The sequence below is a fragment of the Canis aureus genome, chromosome 26 (assembly GCF_053574225.1).
Source record: "Canis aureus isolate CA01 chromosome 26, VMU_Caureus_v.1.0, whole genome shotgun sequence".
Classification (NCBI taxonomy): domain Eukaryota; kingdom Metazoa; phylum Chordata; class Mammalia; order Carnivora; family Canidae; genus Canis; species Canis aureus.
Window position 1 is genome coordinate 27,807,034 of NC_135636.1, and position 23,849 is coordinate 27,830,882.

Below are 23,849 nucleotides of genomic sequence, written 5' to 3' on the forward strand. Positions count from 1 at the left end.
CCCATCTCTCCCAGCCTTGCATGAAGAACTGGAAGCTCAGAGAGGTGAAGTGACTGGCCTAAGGGCACACAGGCATGCAGATGGAATATGAACCCTGTCTGCCTGAGTCTGAGTTTCCTCCTTCCCTGTCCTCCACAGTCAGCAGCAGGATGCATCATCCTCCTATAAAGAAGCCAAGGTCTGAGGGCACCTGGGTGGCTCAATGGTAGAGCATCTGCCTTTGGCTCAGGTTGTGATCCTGGGGTCCTGGGATCGAGTCCCACATCAGTGCCCCCACAAGGAGCCTACTTTTCCCTCTATGTCTCTGCCTCTCTCTCTGTCTCTTTCATGAATAAATAAAATCTAGAAAGAAAGGAAGAAAGGAAAGAACCAAGATCCAGAGAAGGTGTGTGATTGGCTTGAGGTCACAGAATGAGAAGGAAGAGGGTCTTTGATTCAGGTTTCTGAACCTGGGCCCACAGCTATTGATTCCGAGGCCTGCCATGTAGCCCAGCCCTGGGAAGATGAACACCACACAATGTTCCCCAAATCTGTGTCCACCTCAGTCACCACTCATCCTGCCTTCTCTTGTCCCAACCCACTCTCACCTCTGAGAAGACCTCCCGGGATTTTTGCCATCATCTCAGGTACCTCGAGCACCCTTTCTTAATGTCTTAAAGTCCATTTTCAGGATATTTGTCCTCAGAGTCAGATGGCTCAGGTGAGGGTCGGCACCTAATTTGCAGATGGGGAAATTGCAGCTCTGTAAGGGAAGTCACTTGACAGTGAGTAACAGAGTTGGGGTTTGAACCCTGGAATTCTGGCTCCAGCCTGCACTCTAGGAGCAAATGCCTTTGGGGTATTTGTCCTTTGCAAGTCCCTCCCCTGCTCTAATCCCTTCCTTGGCTCCCCATCACCTTCAGCAAAGCTCTTCATATGGCTGCACATCAGATTGCCCCCAGAGGCTTATTAAACCTGCCAGTTCCCAGGCCCCTCACCCCTGGCCTCCTAGGTCACGGTGGTAAGGTGGGGCCTGGAGATATGTATTTCAGTTCCCATGGGCAGAACCAATCTCTGACTTGACTTGGGAGCCTGGGCCCCAGCTTGCAGGTGTCTGGGGGTGTTGGTGGTGATTGGAGTCTTCTCTGGGGCAGAGTCTAGAAGGAAGGTTGGCAGATAAGGCAAGTCAGACTAGATAGCACTTTTCTCTCATCCAAGGGGCCAGGCTGGTTAAAACGGGGAGTGTTAGTCAGATGGCCTTGCTGGCCTCCTGGTAAGCTCTGGCCATTGGCTTCCCCTTCAGGGCTGTGGCTCCCTGAGTATAGGACAGGGAGGAATGAGAATGTTGATCCCACGGGCCATTGGGGAAGATTTGATGGGTTCACACTTCAGTGTCTTGCACATAGCGAGTGCTGGCTTTGCCTCCTCTTCCTTCAGATAAGTGTCTTACAAACGCTGGAGATGCCCAGGCGAGGACATGGAGCAGCAGTGCCCTCCCAGACTGCCGGCGGGAGCACCCGATGGCAGAGCCACCTTGGAGAGCCCTGGCGGTATCTGGGGAAGCTACTCTTGCGCACACACCACTGCGCTCCAGAAATCCCACTCCTGGCTAGTTACCTGAGAGAAATGAAAAATAAAAACATAGGCCCACACGAAGACTTGACAAGAATGTTCCAAGCAGCTTTATTCATAATCAGCAACAACTGGAAAGCCCAGGCGCCTCTAGCAGGAGAATGGATAAGCAAACTGCGGTGTGTTCACGTGCCGGAGCAGTATACAGCAAAGAAGAGCACATCATCACATCTCACGACATGAGTGGATTTCAAAGACACGGAGCCTGAAGGAAGCCACACACAAAACGGTATCCATGTGCGACTCCACGCACGTCCCCTGAAGAGCCCCTGGAGCTCATCCCTCATGTTGGAGGTCAGGACCGTGGTTATCCTCAATGGGCAATGACTCGGAGGGGACACAAGGGGCTTCTGGAATACTCAGTTTGTAAATATTCATCAAGCTGTAACTTAGATCTGGGCCCTTCTCCATCTGTGCTTTCTATTTGAATAAAAAGTTCGTTGTTAAAAAGTGATGTGATTGAGTCACCTGGCTCAGCAACCAAAGTGATAAGGATGAAGACTGTAAGAGCAGGGGTTCTGAGGTTATCGGGTGAATGAGGCAAAGACCATCCCTCCTCCCCATCTCACCAGGCTGAGGTTCCGGGCCCCAGGCAGGAGACAGAGCCACGAACATCCAGAAACAAGGCAATAGACCTCCATGTCACGGACCCTGACAGAGGGAATCCCAGGGGGCTGTGAATCACAGCCAGCTTGGGAGTCCGGAAGGCTTCCTGGAGGAGGGGATGCCTGAGCCAGTACCTGCAGAAGAATGGCAAACAAAAGCCAAAGTCTCTAAATCCATACAGTAACGTTCGAGCCCCATCACCTCCTGGGGCACATGTTCCCCGCTGCCCTTCCCTCTGCCTGGTGGGCTCTTCCCCAGAGATCTACCCAGCCCACGCCCTCTCCGCTGCAGGTCAAAGGCACACCTGCTCTCATCCGATGCCTCCTCTGACCACCAGATTGAAAATTGCACCCACCCCTGCTTTATTTTTGTCATTAGCCTCTGACTTATTATGTCATGGCTTTATCTGGTCCCTTCAGAGCTGCACAGTCCAATAGGATGACAATAGCCCTACAAGACAATTGAGCGCTTAAAATGTAGTGAGTCTAGATTTGGTGTGCTGTCAGTAGATTTTGCAGACACAGTGTGAGAAAAAGAACATAAATCATCTTATTAATAATTGTATATTGATTAAATGTTAAATGATAATATTTTGGATATATTGGGTTAAATAAACTGTATCATTAAAGTGAATTCACTTGTTTCTTTTTACCTTTTTTTTTTTTTAAAATGTGGCTACTAGAGCATGTAAAATTGCACTATAGTTCTATTGATCATCTCCTTTGGGGTGGGGGTTTGTTCCTTCTGTTTATTGCTGTATCCCCAACACCTAACAAATAATAGGTACTCCAAGAACACCTGCTGAAGGGTGTGTGAAATAATGTATGAATGGATGGATGGGTGGATGAATGGATGGATGGATGGACGGATGATGGATGAAAGAATGAACTTCTCTTCACCATCATTGGCACCAGCCTCAGGAAGGGGAGAACCTGTTCTGGAGCCTGGGAGACACTGGGTCTTGGGAGGTGGGGGGTGGAGTTGGTGCTCAGAGTTCCTCTCTCCAGGACCCATGGCCATCTCCATGGCCCTTTCCTTGCCAGGCCGGGGATAGGGTGGCAGAGGGTCTTCCTTTCTTCTCTCCCTGGACTAGGTGAGAGGCAGGACAGATTCTGCATCATCAGGGTGGCCCTTGGGGAACCCTGGAGGGAGACTCCATAGGTGAATGCCCCATCCTGTCCCCAGCTCTGGGAGGAGGTGGCTGCCTCTGCAGCCCCACACCTTCACTCCCGCCCCCAGGGCACTAACCCCAGCCCCCACCCACTCTCCCTCCTCTCTCCCCCCAGAAGGAAGGCTTAGCCCAGGCCCACAGGAAAAACCACAATTTGCTTCTGACATAACACATTGACGGATTTCTGGCTGCTGTGCCCCCTTTGTGTACTCAGAGCCGTTGTGGACATATAAGGGCTGCCCCCAGGCCCAAGAGGGTGGAGGAACCGGCAAGAGGCTGGGAACCTCCACCCACCCCTCGTGGAGCTGCAGGTGTGGGTAAGGCAGCCTGTGGCAGCCCCAGCCTTATTCTGGTCCCTAACTATTGACCCTGCAACCATCCTGCTGTCCCATCTGAATAATGGGCACAGAAAGAATGTACTGAAGAGGGCACTAGGGCTACCTGGAGGGTGATGGGAGAAAAAGCCCATTTTACAGATGGGAAATTGGGGCTCAGGCAGGGGCAAAGGCAGGGATGGGTGGGCTGAGGACAGAACGGTCCTACGAACAAGGCTTAAGGGGTGCCCATTTTTCTTTAGGCCATAGAAACCAACTGGTTTCCCATTGTGGGAATGTTTCCTTCTGTTAGGAACCCTTCCATAAGGTTACAGGGAGCCTCTCTGGGACAAGTTTTGGAGAAAGAAGACAGACACTGCTGAGATTCTATAGTGCATATGGCACCCACAGGTACCTTTGTGCAAGTGAGGAAAAGTGCCCCTCAGGGCAGACACATCCTGTGTCAAGCCAAATGGTTGGCTACTGAAGCTCAGCTGGATTTCCACCCACTCTGGCCCCCTCAGCAAGCACCCATCCAGCACACAATCATGCATGGAGGCCCCAGACACAGTCCCTGACGTCGTGGAGTTTACAGAGATGGCAAGCAAGGACACAAACACATAATATATTTTGTAAATTGTCATAGCCCCTTAAAATAAATATTCTGAGTGATGTTTAGCAGCTAACAAACTTCTTTAGATAAAGGAAAGGAGGGAGGCCTTTTCAAGCTGGTGACATTTATTCAGAACCTGAGATGAGGAGTCAGTTGTGCAAAGAACCAGGGAAAGAGTCTTCCTCATGGAAAGAACAGCATGTGCAAAGGACCTGAGGTGGAAAGGGACTTGGCATGTTTAAGCTCAAGGAGGTCGAAAAGGCAGGCAGGGATTTAGTGGGTAATGGCAAGAAGCTTAGGTTCTATCCCAAGGGCAGTGGGGAGCAGGATTTATGTAGAGGTTACATGAGGGGTTAGATGGGTATGTGAGCTGTCTTGGCAGTCACTCCATAGAGATAAGTTCCATCCTATGAAATTGGTAAGTTAGCAATGTTCTTGCCTTCCATCTCCTTCCTTCCAACATGGAAAGATAGTGGGAAAGGAAATGGGACATGTTAAATAGTGGGTCTCCAATCAGCCACACCTTCTAAAACGGCCTCAGGAGCCAATGGGAAAGCAGGGTCAGGAAGCGAAACTCCCATCCTGCTGTCCCAGAAAGGAAGGCTCCTCTGTCACTCTCCTTCAGAGATCTAGCAGGTCCAGGTTCAGAGGGGATCCAGAGGACTAGGACTTTTAAGTCAGGCACGTGAGCCACTGCTGTCCTGGGAGTGAGGCTGGACGGAGCCGGGCCAGGCAGGCGGGCAGGCCTCAGGCTGGTGATGGGGCACAGGGGTCAGGCGGGGTCTTGGGCATGAGGAATGCCTCAGGGTTCCTGCTTCTGCCCCTGACAGGTGTGCCGTCGATGACTTTGGGCATGTGGTCCTTGCTTCTCCTCTGGGGGCTGGTGACCCCTTGCCAGGGGCTTCTTGAGAAGGTGGGCACGCTCGCCCGGATCGACAAGGATGAGCTTGGCAAAGGTGAGCCTGAGGTGGGCAGTCTGTGAGGGGTCCAGCTGCGTAGACATCCGCGTTGATATGCCTAGGGTGACTGCTTTAAGGAAGCGCTGGAAACAAGCTGCGGTTCTCATCTACTCAGAGAGCTCCAGGGCTAAAGGTTTGCTTGCTGGCTCCCATGGGTGATCAGTTCACCTCCTCCTGAGAGGTGGACTGGGTGAGGTGGACTTCAGCCCTGTGGGGGCTGTGTCTGCCTCAGGGATGGGGCTGAGTGGGAGGGAGGAGGTGAAGAGGAGGGTGCTGGCTGAGCCAGAGTCTTTGCCCCTGTTTCCAGGGAGGGAGGACTCAACTAGGCATCGGGTGCTCTAGGGCCCAACGGCTCAGGGTGACAGTCTCAGGGGTAGAGCAGGGCAGTGGTGGACAGGAAATGCTCCAGGAAATTGGCCCGGCCTGCCCCAGCCTCCCCAAAGAGGACCCTTCTGTCTTGCCTTTCTCATAATCCGCAGAGTCAGGCCAGGGGTGCCCAGAAAGAGCAGCGGTCACCTCCCCCAGCTTGGTCAAGAGCTGGTGGCTATGCGCTCCCTTCTTTGCTTCTGCCCTTTCTTTTGGTGCCATAGGGTGGCCCAGAACCAAGGAGCTCTCCATACTTTTGGCCCCAAACCTGATTTGCTGTGTGACTTTGGGCAAGTATCTGCCTTTCTCTGGGCCCTACTTCCTCTTCTATAAAATGAACTTTCCTCCCTTAACTCTCCCGGCAGCCATCCAGAACTCGCTGGTTGGGGGGCCCATTCTGCAGAACGTGCTGGGAACAGTCACATCTGTAAACCAGGGCCTCCTGGGCTCTGGGGGACTACTCGGAGGAGGCGGCCTGCTGGGCTATGGAGGGGTTTTTGACGTTGTGGAAGAGCTTTCTGGGTGAGTTCTCATAGGGCGGCCTCTCAACTGCCCACCTACTCTGAGCATTACAAGAAGGCTAGTCTTTTCTTTGCTCCAGGGAAGTGAGAAGAGATTGACTGTCTTCAGTTTGTTGACAGGCAGTAGGGGTGATGTGAGAAGCCCAGGGCCTGAATCAGAAAATAATGAGCCTGCTGTGTATCAGGAAACACAGGAATGGCAGCATGTTTCTATAGTTGAGGGTTCCAGTTATGGGGTTGACTCCAGTTACTCACTGTGTGAGCTAGGGCAAGTTGCTTAGTCTCTCTGGGCTGATCCAGGTATCTGCCTGGCTGCCTCTCATCTCCTTTGGGTGTCTACTCCAAAGAACTGTGCTCTGACCAGCCCCTCTTTGTCCTCTCCCCTGCTTTCATGTTCTTCAGAAGATGTCTCATTCCCTTGCACCCCATATGTTTTACTGGTTTGTTTCTTGCCTCCCCTGCTAGGTTATAAACCCTATAGGGGTAGGACTTTGGTTTGGTTTGTTTATTGCCATGTCCCCAATATCATTAATAGTGTTTGATACACAATGGGTGTTCAAAACATTTTTTGAATGAATGAATGAAATTACATAATAGCTAATATTTATAACTTAATCACCACCTAGTCAGGATTTTCTGTGTAACTAGCACTGTGCTAAACACTGTAAATTAATTATCCCAAGGAATCCAGAGGTAGGACTATTATCAATGGCATTTAACAGGTGAGATTGAGGCCCCCGGCTATGAAGGGACCTGCCCAAGCTCACCTAACCAGAGTGGTGGTGGAGGTGTGTGGGCATTAATCACAGGCCTTACTGCCTGCCCCAGGTGGGTGGGAACCATTCCATGCTTGATGGTGAATCAGGGGAAGGTCAATCTGGATAGCCAAGAGGAATCAGCTAGCCGAAGGTGGATGCAGAATGGAAGGAAAGTCAAGGGAAAGGTATTCCAGACAGAGGGAACAGCCTGGAAAAAGGCCCAGAGGATAAAGAAAGCAATGAGCTGTTGGGAGCTATATTTGAGAACTCAGCTGAATTGCATGTGCATGAGTCTGGGGGGTGGGAGTGGGGAGACAATGATCCAGGTCAGAGACTGAACCAGGTCGGAGGCCATGGGGGTGGGGTGGGGAGAACACTTTAATTCACTGAGCCTCCAATGAGGATATTACCTTTATTGAACACATGTACCATTTGCAACATTTGAGGTGGGTACCAATATCGGCCCGCTTTACAGATGAAGAAACTGAGGCCCAGTGAGGTAAAGTAACTGGGCCCTCAGTTGGCTTTATGGGTTACAAATGGGATGTGGGACATAGCCCAGAGAGGCTCCAGGCACCACCTGGTCTGAGATGGCCCAGGTACTAAGAGACTGACACTGGGGGTGGAGGGGTCTGGGAGTGAGTGGCCCTCCCTTTGATGCCCATCCCAGCCTGAAGATTGAGGAACTCACACTGCCGAAGGTGTCACTGAAGCTGCTGCCTGGGTTTGGGGTGCAGCTGAGCCTGCACACCAAGGTGGGCCTGCATGGCTCTGGGTGAGTATGTCCCTGGGAACCTCTACCTGACTGCTCCCCACCCCAGTCCACTGTTCCCAGAGTCTACCTGGACTCTGTTGCCTCCTCACCCCCATTTCACTGACCCTCCCCCCATTTCCTCCCACTATACTTCCTCTCCATACTGGTCCCTTCCTGGATCCCGCCCCAATATCCTCCCCAGGAACTTCCATGTCTGTCTGTCTGTCTGTCTCTCTCCCTAGACAGCCCTGCCCCATTGCCCAGGGCTCACTGGACGGGGTGGGGGAAGACAATGCAGGAACATGCCCCCTGGGGCAGGGGGCAGCGAGTGACAGGAAGGCATGGGGCGCCCCCATCCGCCCCAGCCCCGCCCCTCAGGGCCCCTGGGCCCGGGGGTGGGGTGGGGAGGGGGGCCTGGCCGCCTGGCCACGCGCCCAGCGCGGGTCTGGGTCTCGCAGCCCCCTGGGGGGCCTCCTGCAGCTGGCTGCCGAGGTGAACGTGTCTTCACGGGTGGCGCTGGGCGTGAGCTCGCGGGGCACGCCCATCCTCGTCCTCAAGCGCTGCAGCACGCTCCTGGGCCACATCAGCCTGCTCTCGGGGTGAGTCCCGGTGTGTGTGTGTGTGTGTGTGTGTGTGTGTGTGTGTGTGTGTGTGTGTGTGGAGGCGCGCGCTTCCATCTCGGGCATGCGCCCTGGGGCGTCTCCCGGGAGGGGCCGGCTGGGCGGAGCCTGACTTCACCCAGCGGCGGTGGGTCCCGCCTGTTCTACCCGCGACTGAGACCCACCACGGACAGGGACTCGGGCCCGGCCCATAGCAGTCACCCCCCGCTCCTGGGCGCCCCCCTTCTCTGCCCTGCCGCCGCCTGCCCGAGATCCAGCTGCCCCCTCCGCCAGAGCACACCCGGCCGTCCCAGTTCCCCAGCTCGGCACGTCAGAGACCCCGCTCCGCCCCCGAGGAGCCCTGGCCTCTGTCTGGACTCCATTGCCACTATCTGTAATGAGGACCTAAATTTGATGGTCCAGAAGGCTCTGGCACTTTTCCATCCGTCTCTTTCCCCAGCTGTTCAGGACACAGTGGCCCTCCCTACACTTGTGTTGAACCATCACTCCTGCGGGACAGCTGAGGCCCAAAGAGGGCAAGAGACTAGACTTGCCAAGATCACACACAGGTTGTGGCAAGGATGGAGATGGGCTGCTCTCTGGACCCATACCCAGGGCTTTTCCCCAGGGCTCTGCACCCACCCCCTGGGGCACCTGCCCCTCTGCTGCCTTACACTTTGCATCTCCCCATTGGTTTCTACACTCCAGGCCAAACCCCACACCCCCAGCCCATCTTTGTGGGGTAGCTCTGAGCAGTAAGGGGTCATCACACAGCTCTGGTAGCTCGCAGGAATAGAGCGAACCAGGGTTGCTCCTGTCTCCAGAAGGGCTTTCCAGGGTTTCCAGGTGGGGGTCTTTGGGCTCCTTTTTTTTTTTTTTTTAAGATTTTTATTTATTTATTCATGAGACACACACACACACACACACACAAAGAGAGAGAGAGAGAAAGAGAGAGAGAGAGGCAGAGACACAGGCAGAGGGAGAAGCAGGCTCCACGCAGGGAGCCCAATGCGGGACTCTATCCCAGGTCTCCAGGATCAGGCCTTGGGTTGAAGGCGGCGCTAAATCCCTGAACCACCTGGTCTGCCCGTCTTTGGACTCCTTAAATCCAGGTGGCTCCATCCTGCTCCTTTGGGCTAGATGGGGCTTTGGAGAGAGTAGAGACCAGATGGTGTTGGTGTCCTGTGGTTCTGTGCTTGCCATCCCTCCTCCCCAGACTCCCCTAGTCTCCAAACAGGCCTGAGCCCACCTACACTCACTTCTCATCCTCAAGACTCCTTCTTGATCCAGCAAATATTCATTCATTCACTCAACAGATGTTTATTGAACTCTCACTCTAAGCCAGGCACTGTTCTGTGTACCAGTCCCGTGGAATCCTGGCAGCAACAATTTTTTTTTAATTTTATTTATATTCAATTAACATACAGTGTGTTATTAGTTTCAGTGGTAGACATCAGTGACTCATCAGTTGCATATAACACCCAGTGCTCATTATATCACATGCCCTCCTAATGCCCATCACCCAGTTAGCCCACCCTCCAGCAACCTTCAGTTTGCTTCCTAGAGTTAAGTGTGTCTCATGATTTGTTTCCCTCTCTGATTTCATTTTATTTTATTTTCCCTTCCCTTCCCCTATGATCCTGTCTTGTTTCTTAAATTCCACAAGGAGTGAAATCATATAACTGTCTTTCTCTGATTGACTTATTCCTTCTAATTCCGTCCACGTCGAGCAACAATTCTTTAAGGTGGGCATTGGACAGATGGGGAAATTGGGGTCATCCCCGTTTTCCACAGCAAGGCAGAGCCAAGATTTAAACCCGGGTCTCCAGAGCCTGAGTCAACCCCACCCCCTCCTCCAGGAGAGGAGACGGGAGATAGCCAGAGCCCCCTGTGACTGCTCTGCCCGTCACCCCAGTTGGCCACCCTGCATGGTGGCCACGCCTTCACACTTCACTCTCTGCACAGGCTGCTGCCCGCTCCGCTCTTTGGGGTCGTGGAGCAGACACTCTTCAAGGTGCTGCCAGGACTGGTGAGTGTGTGGGTCACAGGCCAGGCACGCCCGCCCCTCCCTTCCCTTCCGTCTCTCCTTCCTCAGCTTTGAGTAAATCTGGGCGCCAGGTAGGCTTAGGCTGTTCTTCCCTTGCACGCCCACTAGGTAATCCCATCCTGGCCTGCCCACCAGCGTCTGGGGTGCCGCCAGCCAGTCTGTAGGCCTGGCACCATCCATCCCCAGTCTTCCGGATCCTGAGTCCCCGGCTCCCAAATCCAAGTCCCTCTCTTGCCCCCTGCTCTGTCTTTGCCTCCTGTATGATTAGTAACTTGATACTTTTCTTTAGCTTTGAATTAAAATAGAGTCACTCAGTTTTAAACTGAATGAATGCTGAGCTCTGGGCTTGGCAAACATGTCCAGGAAACCGCCTGCATATGTATTAATGCATCGTGAGTCAAACACGTTGTGATTAGGCTGCTCCAGGATACTGGTGCATGGCCTGCTGGAGGAGTCCTGGGTTCCTCCAGGGGACATGAAGCACACCTGAGAAAAGCTGGTCTGTCCAAAGCCCCATTTCATGGAGGCCAGTGAGGGGATGATCTTGCCGCCAGCAAAGGACAGCCAGGCCTCCTGCCCCCCAGTCCTGGCAGGACCTCCATTGTGAGTCCTTGTGAAGAATACCTGAGGGAGCCCGTGGTTAGCAAAACTGCTGTGAGCTTGAAGCCGATTGGAAATGAAGCTCTGCGGGAGAAGGGAGGCTCGCAGCAGCAGCAAGGAGGCCAACCCAGGCCATCTCCGGCGGATTTCAACAAGGGGGAGTGGGTGGACTTAAATCACAGCCCCTAACCAGGGTCCCCAGGACAACTGATTCAAGGCAGGATTTGTGTGACTCAAAGAGGTTTTAAAATCAGGGTTAGTTACTAGCATTTAGAGATTGGAGGTTTCTCATAACAATCCAATTTCTGGCTCCCCTGGTGCAGTCAGCCACCACAGCTGCAGTCCCTCGTTCCTGCAGGTTACACGTGGGTAAGGGAGGAGTTGGGTGTTCCTCCTACCCGGCAGGGCCCCTCTGGTCTCCTCTTATTTACGTGACACAGCTGACCCCAGAAGCCCTGGGGTTGGGGGCCCTGAGTGTAAATGAAAAGGCAGTCCTCTCTTGTCTCTTTGAGAACAGCTATGACCTTGGAGAGGTCACCTTTCTTCTATCCCAGCAGTAGAATGAAGCAGCTGAGGGTCTGAAGGTTTGGACTGCGTCCCCTCTGGGCTTCCTGCTTCCGTGGACTCATATTCTGTGACTCCCAGACCCGGAATTCTGGAAGCCAGACCACGTGTCCTCATAGCCCAGGGGTTTTCAGTGAATGTGCGGTGGTGTAGTGTGTACAGTGGACGTGGCTCAGGCCTGACTCTCTGGGTGGAAGAGGGGGTTGCCCCTTTCTGTGTCTGAATTCTAGGTTGCCCAGTGCCCACCTGGATAGCAGGAGGGGCCTGAGACCTTGGAGGGGGCAGCTGCCTTTGTCTCCCTAGGGGAGAGCTGTGTCCCCACACCCCTCTGGCCTCTGAAATGTGCCTCCCCCATTCCCTGCACATCCTTTGAGGTTTTCTCAGGGGCCCACATAACTGGCCCTCTGCACCATCCACTCTGCTCTCTGACAACAAGTTCCGGCCCCTGCTCTGCCTCCCACCTGCATGTCCTCCAATCCAGCTGCACACTCTGACTTGCTTTGGTCCCCAGGACCACAGAGCAAATGATTTAGAGAAAATGCGGCTGTCCCCTGTGACCAGCTGGGGCCACTTCTATTTCCTGTAACACCTGTCTCCTCTGGATACAGCTGTGCCCCATGGTGGACAGTGTGCTGGGCGTGGTAAACGAGCTCCTGGGGACCGCGCTGAGTAAGCTGGGGCCCTGCCCCCCTTCCTTGACCCTTCCCCCTCCCTCCCGTTATCCCAGTGGTGGTGGGGGGAGGGTACCAAGGGAAGAGGAAGGTGCAGAATCCTGGGGCCTTCACTTCCTCCTCAGACTGAGGAGGCCGCCACATGGAGGAGGTCTAATGGTGGGGTTCTGGGCTGAGGCCGGTTCTGCGGGGCCTGGAGGCTTGGAGCCAGCCAGGTCTCCCCCTGTGAGGGGCTACGGGCCACTTGTCCAGCACTGGCAGGGTGTCCGGCACTGTCAGAAGCATGAGATATTATCTGGACAGACTAGATGACTGAGGCCTAGAGCTTAAGTCAGGAACCCAAAGTCTCCCTCCCCCCCCGCCCCCCCGCCACCATGGCCTCCAATCTCTCTGAGCCTATAGATACATGGATGCCTTTGAAAAATATATAAAGATATAATCAAGATAAGGATAGAAAACTTAGGGGCACGTATGTCTCTATATGTGGTGTTATGTGAGAGAGGCAGGGCAGTGTCGTGGTTAGTGAAATCCGCTCTGGAAAACAAAAACCTTGGCTTTGTCATTCTGTGGCTTGTGTGACCCTGGGCTGGTGGCTTCCTCTGTCTGAGCCTCAGTTTCTTCATCTATAAAATGCAACGACTATAGTGCCCAAGAGAATACTTAGTGGAATGCTAGGTATTGGATAAATAGAAGGTGGGCTTGTTATTACTGGGGGCTGGACTCATGGGGTCTTTCTCCCTCCTCCCTGTGCAGGCCTGGTGCCCCTGGGGGCTCTTGGGTCCGTGGAATTTACTCTGGCCACACTGCCTCTTATCTCTAACCAGTACATAGAGTTGGACATTAACGTGAGTGCCCACCAAGGCTCTGCCCACAGCTGGGGGTGGGGCGGGGTGCTGGCAGCAGCTGGGTAGGGGATGCTGGGTCAAAGCAAGGTGGATGAGCCAGGCTGTCTCCTCTCCTACAGCCCATTGTGAAAAACATAGCTGGTGACGTCATCGACTTTCCCAAGCCGCCCAAGCCACCCAATCCCCCCAAACCCATCAAAGTGCCCCCCAAGGAAGACCACACATCCCAGGTGGTTGTGCCTCTGTACCTCTTCAACACTGTCTTTGGGCTCCTGCAGACTAACGGTGCCCTTGATATAGACATCACCCCCGAGCTGGTAAGTGTGGCACCCTGCCCCACTGTGGCTTGACAGTGCTAGTGATGAGCTAGTCACATCATCAGGGGTCAGCCTTGACTAGCCGTCTTCTCTAACTAGAGAGGGTTGGACAAGTTTATAGCATAGATATGCCCACTCTTGTCCTTGTGGCAGATATGCCTAATTAATAATGGCCTTCTCCTTGGCTAAATCCGAATGGGACCTCTGAATGCTTCTCTATATGGCTCTCCAGGAAGTTACTTTCAAATAGCCAAAATTGGCATATGAAATGTAGCTAGTTTTCCATCCCCGTACCATATGAATCCTTCTGGAGTCAGAGTCCAATTTTATACTGAAGTATGAATGGTTAACATTTCCACTGCTTTCTCAAGAGCAGATTTGAGTTGGAGAGAAGAAAACAAGGGTTGGACTATACCTAAAGTTGCTTAGATATTTGTTCTAAAGCTTCTGGGACCTCTCTCCTTCCTTTCTGGCCCTTCTCATACCCTTACTGATGCCTGGAAGCCCCCCAGGAGCCTCACCCAGAGACATTTTTCTTAGACTCACCCTTTCCAAAGGCAGTGAGTCTGAGCCACCTGGGGCCTCTGCCTGCACTCAGGCCCAAGCAGCAAGGGTTGATCACTCATTTCCTGATAGTGGGGTCCAGAGAGCACTATGAAGGCCCATGGGAGGTAGAAATAGGGCCGTGGGCTGGGAGGCAATGTCTTATAGCTGGAGGAAGGAGATAAGGAAGGCCAGGCAGAGACTATGAGTGAAAGAATGAGTGTGTCTGAGCAGCCTGTGGGTATGTATGTGTGTGTGTGTCAGGAGAAAGGGATCTCAGTGAGCATGTCCTGGTTCAGTACACCCCCATGGGGTGATAACCGTGTGTTGGGTGAGTGTCTGGGAATCCTCTGACCAGGAGAGAATGTGTGTTTGTATGCTTATCCTGTGCGAAAAGTGACATAGGATATCCCACTGAAAAGTGGACATGTGTAGCGCAGAGACCTCAAACATCGGAGCTGGGGGGCCTGGGTCATTATCGATGAAAGTGGGCCTGATAGGACTGTAGTGAACCAGAGAGCCTGTGCCCCATTTCTCTGGCACCTGCCACTTAGCTTCCCCAAGGGGATGGGGTACAGGCCCAGTGTGACCAGGTTTTCCAAATTTTTAGCTAGAGCCTGGCAAATTTGTATGAAATTTCCTGATTCATAAATACTGGAAGCAAATTCATAGCTTTTGAAAATACTATTTGGGTAAAGAGCAGAAATGCCTGGGATCAGATCCTTGGGCCTTCAGATTGTAAGTTCTGGCAGAGTAGTTTAAGAGTTCTCGAGTCAGCCTTCCCAGGTCAAATCCTGAGGCACAACTCACCAGCTTATGACCTTGGGCAGGAACATCAGGTCTCCCAACTGTACAATGGACAATGGGAGTCATCATAGCACCCGCCTTTCTGAGCTAATGTAATGCTGAAATGGCAAAGGCACACAAAACTCTTAGCACGTGCCTGGCAAGTGGTAAACACTCATCATTGGCCCAGAGAAGGAACATGAGTGTCTGTAGGGATGTGTGTGTGTGTGTGTGTGTGTGTGTGTGTGTGTGATTGGCAGGGGTGGGGGGCTGTGGGCAAAACTACTTTGTGTATGCTGAAGAATTCCTGTCCTATCTCTGTGTTCACCCCACACCCCATTTGGTCTGGGGTCCAGGTTCCCAGCAATGTGCCATTGACAACTACCGACCTGGCGTCTTTAGTCCCTGAGGTGAGTGAGTGACCCTCTCCTGGGATTTGATCATTGTCCCTCTTTCCTGATAAACCTGAGTGAACTCCAGAATCTTCCTCAGTACAGCTCTCCAGACAGTTGCAATTGAATATTGAGTCCAAATTCACACTAAAGTTTAAATGACTAACACTTAAACTTTCCTGACAACAGATTTTTCTTGAAGAGGAAAGGATCAGAGTTTAACGGCCCATAAGTCAGCTGGGCATTTGTCCTGTGGCTGTTCTTCCCCTCCTTCCTGACTTCCACCTGCCTGACTTCATCTTGGTCTTGAACTTCTCTGCCCCCAGGAAGAAGATTCTGGGTGCTTGTCTTGAGGAGGGAAGGGAAAGGAGAGGATTCAGGGAAGTTTGACTAGTGGGCATAAATCAATATGTGACTCCAGGGCCTGGCTTCAGCTTTCCTGACTGTTCAGCAGGGGCTGGACCAGCTAGTTTCCAGCTATGGGAATCTGAATTCATACTGAAGTTGAAATGACTACTACAAGGTCCATATGTAATAGCAGATTCTGGTAGAGGTTGGAATGAGGCCCAGAAGGTCTGGATTTCTACTGGGGAAGATGGAGGGGACAGCTGACTTTGGGGGCACAAAAGGCAAACTTTGAGGATGGTGATTCGCATCAGCCTTAGTGGGCATGGTTGGGGCCTCTGCTTCTTGGAGTCCTTGGCTAAAGGGCATAGGAGTCTTAGGCAAAGGAGGAGATGGGGCCAGACATGCAGAGGAACCTTCCAAGAGCAGGAGTTGTAAGACGCAGAGGGACTTGCAGGAGGCAGAGGTGGCAAGAGCGGGGACCATGCCTGCAGCGAGCCGGGCCATGTCCCTCCAGCGTGGGGAGGCTGGACCTATCTCTAAAGGCAGAAGCCTTTGTTCTTGTAGTGTCAGAGCCCATGGCTCTGCTCTGAGTCTAGTTCTGTGGCTTCAGAATCTGTGGACACATAAGGATGGCACCTGGTGATTCCCTGTCATTATAACCCTGCAACTTTGGGAGTCAGGGCTGGATTGGTCCCTAGGTTCCAACCTTCAAATGATTCTAAACCTCTGTGATTCTGTGGTTTCCAGCACTTCTACAGTTCTATGATGACATGATTGTGAAACTTGGAATCTTCTGATTGTGTGATTCATTCATTCAGTCAGCACTATTCACTGAGTACCTACTATGTCCCAGGCCCTGTACTAGGTGCTGGGAATGCAGAAGGAGCTAAAAATGAAAAGCAGGCCAAAGCCTCTGGGCTTCAGGAGCTGCCATCGTGGTAGGGGTGACAGACATTGAACAAATAAATAAGTAGAATATACACAGCGTCAGAAGGTGGAAGAGGATGGGGTGGTGAAGGCAGATTAGGAAGGGAGGGTGGTGCTTTTCAACAAGGTGCTTTGCAAAGGCCTCACTGAGGATGTGACATTTGAACAGTAGGCTGAAGGAGCAGAGGGTGGGGAGCACGCAAGTATCTGGGGAAGACATCTCCAGCCAGCTGCAGAAACAGGAAGTGCAAAGGCCCTGAGGTGGGAGTGTGCCTAGGAGGTTGGAGGAACAGCAAAGTGGCCAGTGAGTCTGGAGAGAATGAGGGGCCAGTGGTACAGGGAAGATGAAGAGGAGGCCAGAGGATGGGTCACATGGGCCTATGGGTCTTGCAGGGGATTTTGCCTGTGAGTGAGACAGGAGCCTGATTCAGTTGTTTCATGGGTTGACATCTCCCAACTTGAATGTCAGTCTGGGGTGGGGAGGGGAAGGGGGCCATAAACAGGATGGTCTGGTTCAGGTAACCTTAGCACCCAGCATGGTGCCTGGTGCCCATTAGGTGCTCAGTGGGTGTTTGTTGACTGGCTGATTCTATTATTGGAGCATTGGAGCTGCCATCATGCCCAGGCCCTGCCCCTCCTTCTCTCCAGGCCCTGGGAAATTTGCCCCCAGGCCAGCAGCTCCTGCTCTCGATGCGGGTGAAAGAAGCACCCTCAGTCACACTCCAGAACAAGAAGGCCACCATCTCTATCCCAGCTAACATCCATGTGCTGTCCTACCACCCTAAAGGGACCAATGAAGCCCTCTTTGAGCTGAATGCGGTGAGTGGCCGAGGTAATGGGAGCCTGGCACTGGGGTTCTGAGAGGGGCCGCCCTGTCCAGGGCGTTGGAGGTGCCTTCCCCCTGATTTCTGGATGGGAGGCTGGGCAGTGTGGCACGACACAGGAAGTCCCCTTCCCCCATTGTCATCATCTGAGCTGAGGCCCAGGTGCCCACTTAGACTCCTGCCCACTCCATCATCACAAATCTGTCCCAGCCCAAGTCCTGTCTGCTCTGCTTTCCTCAGATCTCAGGAATGACACCCCCTCCCCCTGCCCAGATATCACCCCAATGACTCCCCCTACCCCCTGCTCAGATATCTCTCCAATGACCCTCCAGCTTGCTCCTGGCCTCCACCTCTGCTGGTTTTCCCAAACACATAGCTGGTCGGAGGCAGATCCCTTCTCTGCTTGCTCTGTGCTCTGGCCCCGCAGGATCAAGCATCTTTGCCTGGTATTCAGTGCCCTCCACCCTCTGCTTTTCCCCTCCTTCTCCCCAAGCCTCAGCTACTCAGGGCTACCAGGTCCCACCTCTTCGCCTTCACTGGGCAGGGCCCACCACCTGCACCTGCAGTGCTATCTCCCCTCCCCACCTTGGCTAACTCTTCATCTTTCAGGATTCTGCTCAGGTGTCACCTCACTGGGGACGCCTTTCCTCGCCCCCCTGTATGCTGGATTGAGGGTTTCTCCAAGCTCCCAGGGGCCCCAGAACTTCCTTTCATACAACATTCCGAGGTGCCCTCGGTACTCTGCTTCTGTTGGCTAAAGCGGACCTGTCTGCAAGCTCCACCCGCCAGGTCATGGCTAGTCTCTGCCTGCTTTTCTCCGTGCAGGTTTTGACTTTGAATGCCCAGCTGGCTCCCTCGGCTACCAAGCTGCACCTCTCACTGTCGCTGGAACGGTAACGTGGGTGGGGTCCCGGGCCTTGTCCTTATGAACAAGAATTAGGGACAGACTAGAACCACCACCCATTCACCGAGCATCAGTTAAGTTGCCCCTGTTCTACCAGCCACCTCCTTGCCTCCAGGACCTGCCAGAGAGGGGTCTGTATTAGCCCATTTAACAAATGAGACAACCGGGGCTCAGCGAAGCAGGATCCAGAGCAGGCTTCTTCCACTGCCCGTACTTGAAACCTGGCCTGGGAGATAAACCTGCTGCTGGGACACAGAGTCCAAATGTCTGAGTTATCAGCCCCAGAGACTAGCCACGGAGATAACTGTAAAATGCTTTGTCATTCCTGTGGACTAGTTATTTCTCTAATCTCTCCAACCCCTGTGGTAACTAAGCCCCATGATAAGCATAAACCCCAAGATGGTGATGTCGATGACAATCCTTCCTGACCCATGCAAAGCTCAGGCTCGCACAGTAGGTTGTCCCTGGAAGCAGGTCTGCGGTCTGGGCCTCCACTCTGCAGGCCCAGTGATGTCACCATGGCCTGAAGCCTGGAGACCCACCTGTCCCTCCCCTAGATGTGGGGGCTTTCGCAGAGGTCTCTGGGATCTGCCTGTCCTGAGCCATAGGCACCCAGTGCTCACCTGACCCCATACTAGTGTCCCCCGCAGGCCCATCAGGTTGCCGCTCCTCCCTGCAAGGCCGCATTGCCACCCCATTTCTAACCTTGCCCCCTGCCTGGGTTTGCTTCCCTTTCCTGGTGGCAGTTCACGCCTTAGCCCTTCAGGAAGTAGAGGTGTGTCTCCATGCTCTGGCCCTGGCCCTGTATCTGGGTTGCGGATGGATGCTTGAGTGCGTGCCTGCTGGATGCAGAGAACCCTGTATCTAGTGCTTAGTCTATGGGGGTGCCACCTCTTAGGGAGGTTCAGCCATTTGCCCAGGTCCAAACAACTTTGGGAGTGAGACTTAGGCTCCAGGGCCATAGAGTCAGAGGTAGCAGTCATCTCAGAAGAAGGTTAGATCCCTACAGGTCCATACAGGTGGAAAAACTGAGTGCCCTGAGTTGAGGCTGAAGAGAGGCAGAGTTGGGGCTGTAACCCTGTTTCCTGTTCCTGGAGAGCTAGGGGCGGGGCATGCTGGGAGTGGGGTGGGCAGAGCAGTGCTCAGCAGGTGGTGTGGAGGGGGCTGGGTCCCCTCAATCTCTCTCTTCTCTCCACCAGGCTCAGTGTCAAGCTGGCCTCCTCCTTTGCCCACGCCTTTGATGTAAGTTCCTGGGAGGGTGCGCAGCTGGCCAGTGGTGGGGGTCTTCAAGTGGGGGGTGGCAAGAGGCAGGGAGAGTCACGGGCTGACCTCAGTGTGGGCTCTGCCCCAACAAGCCAGAGTGGGCAAACCTCATAGCAAGTGTGCGTGTGTGTATGTGTGTGTAAAATAGTCACCATCTTAGGAAAGTGAATTTCATGATCTTCCAAAGTCTTGGAACCTCACAAAGTTGTAAGCCTTTAGAATTTCACAAGGGCTCAAAATTCTGGAACCTCACACAGGTAATAACATTCCTGAACTCATAAAGTTCTAACATTTCGGAGCTCCACAGAGCCCTTGATATCCTGCTTCTCAGAATTCTGAGTCTGGAGCCCCACATGGTCTCTAGATTCTAGAACATTCTAAGGGTCCCTGAATGGAGAGGAATCAAAGTTCTACTGGAGCTGCGCATGTTTTCTGCTCTTTCTCAGACACCGCACCTTTCTCTAGGAAGGCAACTCTTCCAAGTTCATGAGGCCTGCATGAAGCTGTCCTAAATCAGAGTGCCCTTTGGGATCATTGATGAACAGCCACCCCAGGGGGCCCTGTGCCCACCAGGAACTGTGTCCTCAGGCTTGGTTGGGGGAGGCTCAGCAGCTGGACCTCTGGATTCCCTGCTGCTCCCCGTGAAGCCACACCTCCCAGCCTTCTCCGTGCTCTGTTGCAGGCATCCCGTTTAGAAGAATGGCTCAGTCAAGTAATCCGGGTGGCATACGTGCCGAAGCTCAATGGTATGGATGGACTTTGCTACCTTCTTGGAAACAGGGAGTGTCCGAACTCAGGACTGTCCAGTGCTCTGATAGAGACACTGAGGCTAGAGAGGGGTTGATATCCATTTCTAAGACGTAGAAACTGAAGCACTGGTGTTTCCATTCAAACCACATTGGTTAGCATCTCCATCACACCAGACCCTGGGCTCCAAAAGCTGTCTGACCAGTGTCCTTGTCCTCAAGCTCACAATCCAGAGGGAGATAGTCATATAAACAAATGATTAGAATGTAGATGACTCAGAGTGTGCAAAGAACTGACAGGACCTCACACTGACAGAACCTGAGGGGAGCCACTGATGACAGTACAGAAAAGGACCAATTTTGTTTGGGTTTAGTAGGATGAGTAGGAGTCTGCCAATAAGGGAAACTGAGTCCTCAAGAAGAGAAATGGCTGGCTGACTCAAGGAAACTGGTCCCAGCCCCCATATACCTTTGCTCTCAACCATTTCCTTCTCACAGTGAACCTGGATGTTGGAATTCCCCTGCCGAAGGTTCTCAACGTCAATTTTGCCAATGCAGCCCTGGAGATCATCGAGGTGAGCTTCCCCCACAGGTATAGCCTAGATAAGCCTTAGGATCACCCTAAGGGGAATGCCCTGCCTCTTCTGTCCCTGCATCATTCCCTAAGTTGCTCAGGGCATTATAAGTTGCTTCACCTGGGAATGGCAAACAGACCACATGGGCTAGAACCCCTTCCTCATTCTCCCAGGGCAGACATTGCCAGTCGATCACCGCGTCCTGTCCTGTTGAATTGCAGGCACATGTCTGACCTATAGGATGGGATCTCTGATTCACTCACAGAGTCACAGCTCCCCTGGCCCAGGGGTAGCAAATCCAGGTCCCGTCTCTCCTTTATCCTGCGCCTGCGACAGGCATGGCTCATGGATCGTGACGCTTTTTCTTACTGAATATCAACACAGTCCCATGATCCTTTTCTGTTGGGTACCATTTTGAGTCTTAGACTGGCTCCGGGAGGTGGGCAGAGCAGGGACCTATGTTTCTCATTGGACGCTCAGGGATGAAGGAGGTCAGATTTCTGGCCCAAGGCCACACAGTAAATTAGCATGAGAAGTGGCACTTGAACTTGGTCTCCTGACTCGGGTTGGGAAGTCAGTGACCCCTCCCACACTGGGTGTCATTCATTTGTCAGCCACTCACTTGTTCCTTCATTCAGTTAACGAGTCCCTGCTGGGTTCCAGGTTCGTGCTAACCCCAGGGCATGGGGCCAGGGAGTGGCAGGAGGATTAGAGATGGCAGCAGGAGTGGAGGGTACCATGGGTGGGCTAACGGAGAACCGTTGCTCCTTTGCAGAATGCCATCGTGCTGACCGTGGCATCCTGAAGCTGAGCATGGCCACCCGCCCTCCCTGTTGAGGACCAGAGTCTGTGCACCTGCCCACCTGTCTCAGTCTCCCTCCCAGCCTCTAGCCTGTGTTGGTGACAGTGTTAGTGTCCCTTATCCACCCAGGACCACCCAGGCGCTCTGCCCCCAGTCTGGGGTGGGGACTGCTGGCCACAGGACTCTGCTGCGAAGAGTGCTTTGGTCTCAGTGGAGAGTTCTGAGCTTTCAATAAAGCACTCCTCTATCTCAGCACCTCCCGCCTGGTTTGTTCCTCAGGCACACAGGGGCCTCTGTTTCTCGGACCCTTGCCAGCTCCAGGCCAGGCCTCCTGGAGGGTGACGGACGTGAGGCTTGGTCATTATAACTTTGCCTCCCAAACTTACCTGGTTGGCCTGGGAAGCCCCTGTGTCTTGTCCTATCTTCCTTCACCTCTGCCTTGGGCTCCTCGTGTCCCCCTCCCCTGGCCTCCACTTCCCTTCACTCTCTCAATTTTTCTTTCTTCTTTATTTTTCTCTTTCTTTCTTTCTAAATTTTATTTATTTATTTGAGAGATAGAACAGAGATAGCAAGAGAGAGTGCAAGAGGGGAGGAGAGGGAGAAGCAGGCTCCCTGCTGAGCAGGGAGCTGATACAGGGCTTGATCCCAGGACCCCAGGATCATGACCAGAGCCAAAAGCAGATGTGTAACTGACTGAGCCACCCAAGTGCCACCTCTAAGTAACTGTGTCTTTCACTTTGTCCCTGAGTCTGTCTGATTCTGTGTCTGTCCATCTCTGTCTGACTTTGGGACACTTCTCAGAAGTGATTCTGAGCTGAAGGGTGAATAGGAATTTTTCTGGGAGAAAAGGAGCCAGCATTCCTGGACGCAAGGATGACCTGGTCCTGCCCCCAGAGGGATCCCTACTGGCTGCACAGCAGTGGTAGACTTCCCTTAGGATAGGTCTCAGAACAAACTACACCGAATCCTTACAGTGTGGATGGGGAAACTGATGCCAGAGAGGGGCCTGGCTGGCCCAAGACCACACCGCGGCAGAGTTGGTCCTGGGCTCTTCCCTGCTGCTCAGGTTGGGCTTCCTGGGTGGGTTCTGGGGAATGGCCTCAAGCTGGCACTGCTGGGTAGGCTTGAATGAAGAGGTACCAAAGAAGTTTTGGGGAGTGGCTCAGGATTTGGGGAGACAGGAGAATCGGAGCCCATCTGAATGTTTGTGCATTAATAAGAATGACCCTGTGACCACCCATCCATCCACCCTCCCACCTCCTTTCCCTTTCTTCCTCCCTCTCCACCACATCCACTCACCCTACAGTTGTCGGCCCATATTGGCATTGATGCCATGCCCAGTGCTAAGTGACATGTTGGGATTTATCTTTGACCCTTTTCTCACTCCCCTTGTCTTGCAACTCCCACGAGGCAGGGGTTAAATGAGTGGCCCAAGTCAGCTCTCTGTTCATATCCCATCCCAGCTGCCCATTAGCCACATGGCTTTGGGCAAGTCATTCAATCTCTTTGACTCTCGATTTCTTCATCAGTAACTTGGGGATGAGAGTGATAAGATTTCGAGGGTTACCCAGCACTGAGGATGGTGAGCTCATGCTAGCTACGTGGCTCTGCCTTCTTCCCACACTTCATCTGCTCCCTCCCTCCGCCCTCCTATCCCATCCTCCTCCAGCCCTTCCTTGACCTCATTTGACCATCTCACCACCGCTGACAGCCTGCCATCGTCTGGATTCTCACTGCCAGCAGGAGAGCGTCCCAGATCCCAGCTTGGCATTCAAAGCTGCCCATGACCTGGCCTCAGCCAATTCCCCTGGGAACATGGAGAAGGCATGGAGTGACCTCTGGGCCTCAGGCTCCTCATCTGTGAAATGGGAACACTCTAGGACTCACTCACAGGTCGTTTGAGGATTACATGAGCAAATCTTTCTGGAGCACAGGGAAGAGTGCCTGGCACATGGTAAATGCGCATGACGTGTAGCCAGGCCCTCACATGGCTCTTCCCTCTTCCGGGAGCATCACCCCTCCCCAGGTGTGCCTGACAAACTTGCCGGCCCTCCATAGCAGGGCTCTGCAGCCTTCAGCCTCTCTGTGCCATGGGCAGGGCCCATTATTGTGCCCATCACACTGGACTGTTACTCCTTGGTCCCGTTTTCCCACTTGACCAGGAGGGCTGCAAGGTCTGGGACAGTATCTGCTTCATCCAGGTGAGTCCTGAGGCTTCAGAGAGTAGCCCCGAAAGCAGCTTACCTCCACTGAGCGCTTGCTGTATATCAGTCTTGTGTTACATGCTTAACACTCCTTACCTTAGTTAATTTTCACAGCGACCATAATCAGTGGGTGTGACTGCTCTATTTTACATAGGAAGAAACTGAACCTCGGAGAAATGGAACGGGCCAGCGCCTAAGTGGTAGAGCCGGGATTTGAAC

General features: G+C 53.2%; 1 protein-coding gene across 1 annotated transcript; it reads left to right on the top strand.

The window, feature by feature from the left end:
- Nucleotides 1–5,156: 5,156 nt before the first annotated feature.
- On the top strand, nucleotides 5,157–21,645 carry BPIFB3 (BPI fold containing family B member 3). The gene is made up of 15 exons (XM_077874082.1): nucleotides 5,157–5,271; nucleotides 6,006–6,162; nucleotides 7,590–7,694; nucleotides 8,132–8,272; nucleotides 10,238–10,301; nucleotides 12,092–12,152; nucleotides 12,908–12,999; nucleotides 13,119–13,316; nucleotides 15,002–15,055; nucleotides 16,961–17,131; nucleotides 17,962–18,029; nucleotides 19,240–19,282; nucleotides 19,986–20,049; nucleotides 20,548–20,624; nucleotides 21,400–21,645. The coding sequence occupies exons 1-15, from the start codon at nucleotides 5,157–5,159 to the stop codon at nucleotides 21,427–21,429; spliced, it is 1,440 nt and encodes a 479-aa protein (XP_077730208.1). The 3' UTR covers nucleotides 21,430–21,645.
- Nucleotides 21,646–23,849: the final 2,204 nt, after the last annotated feature.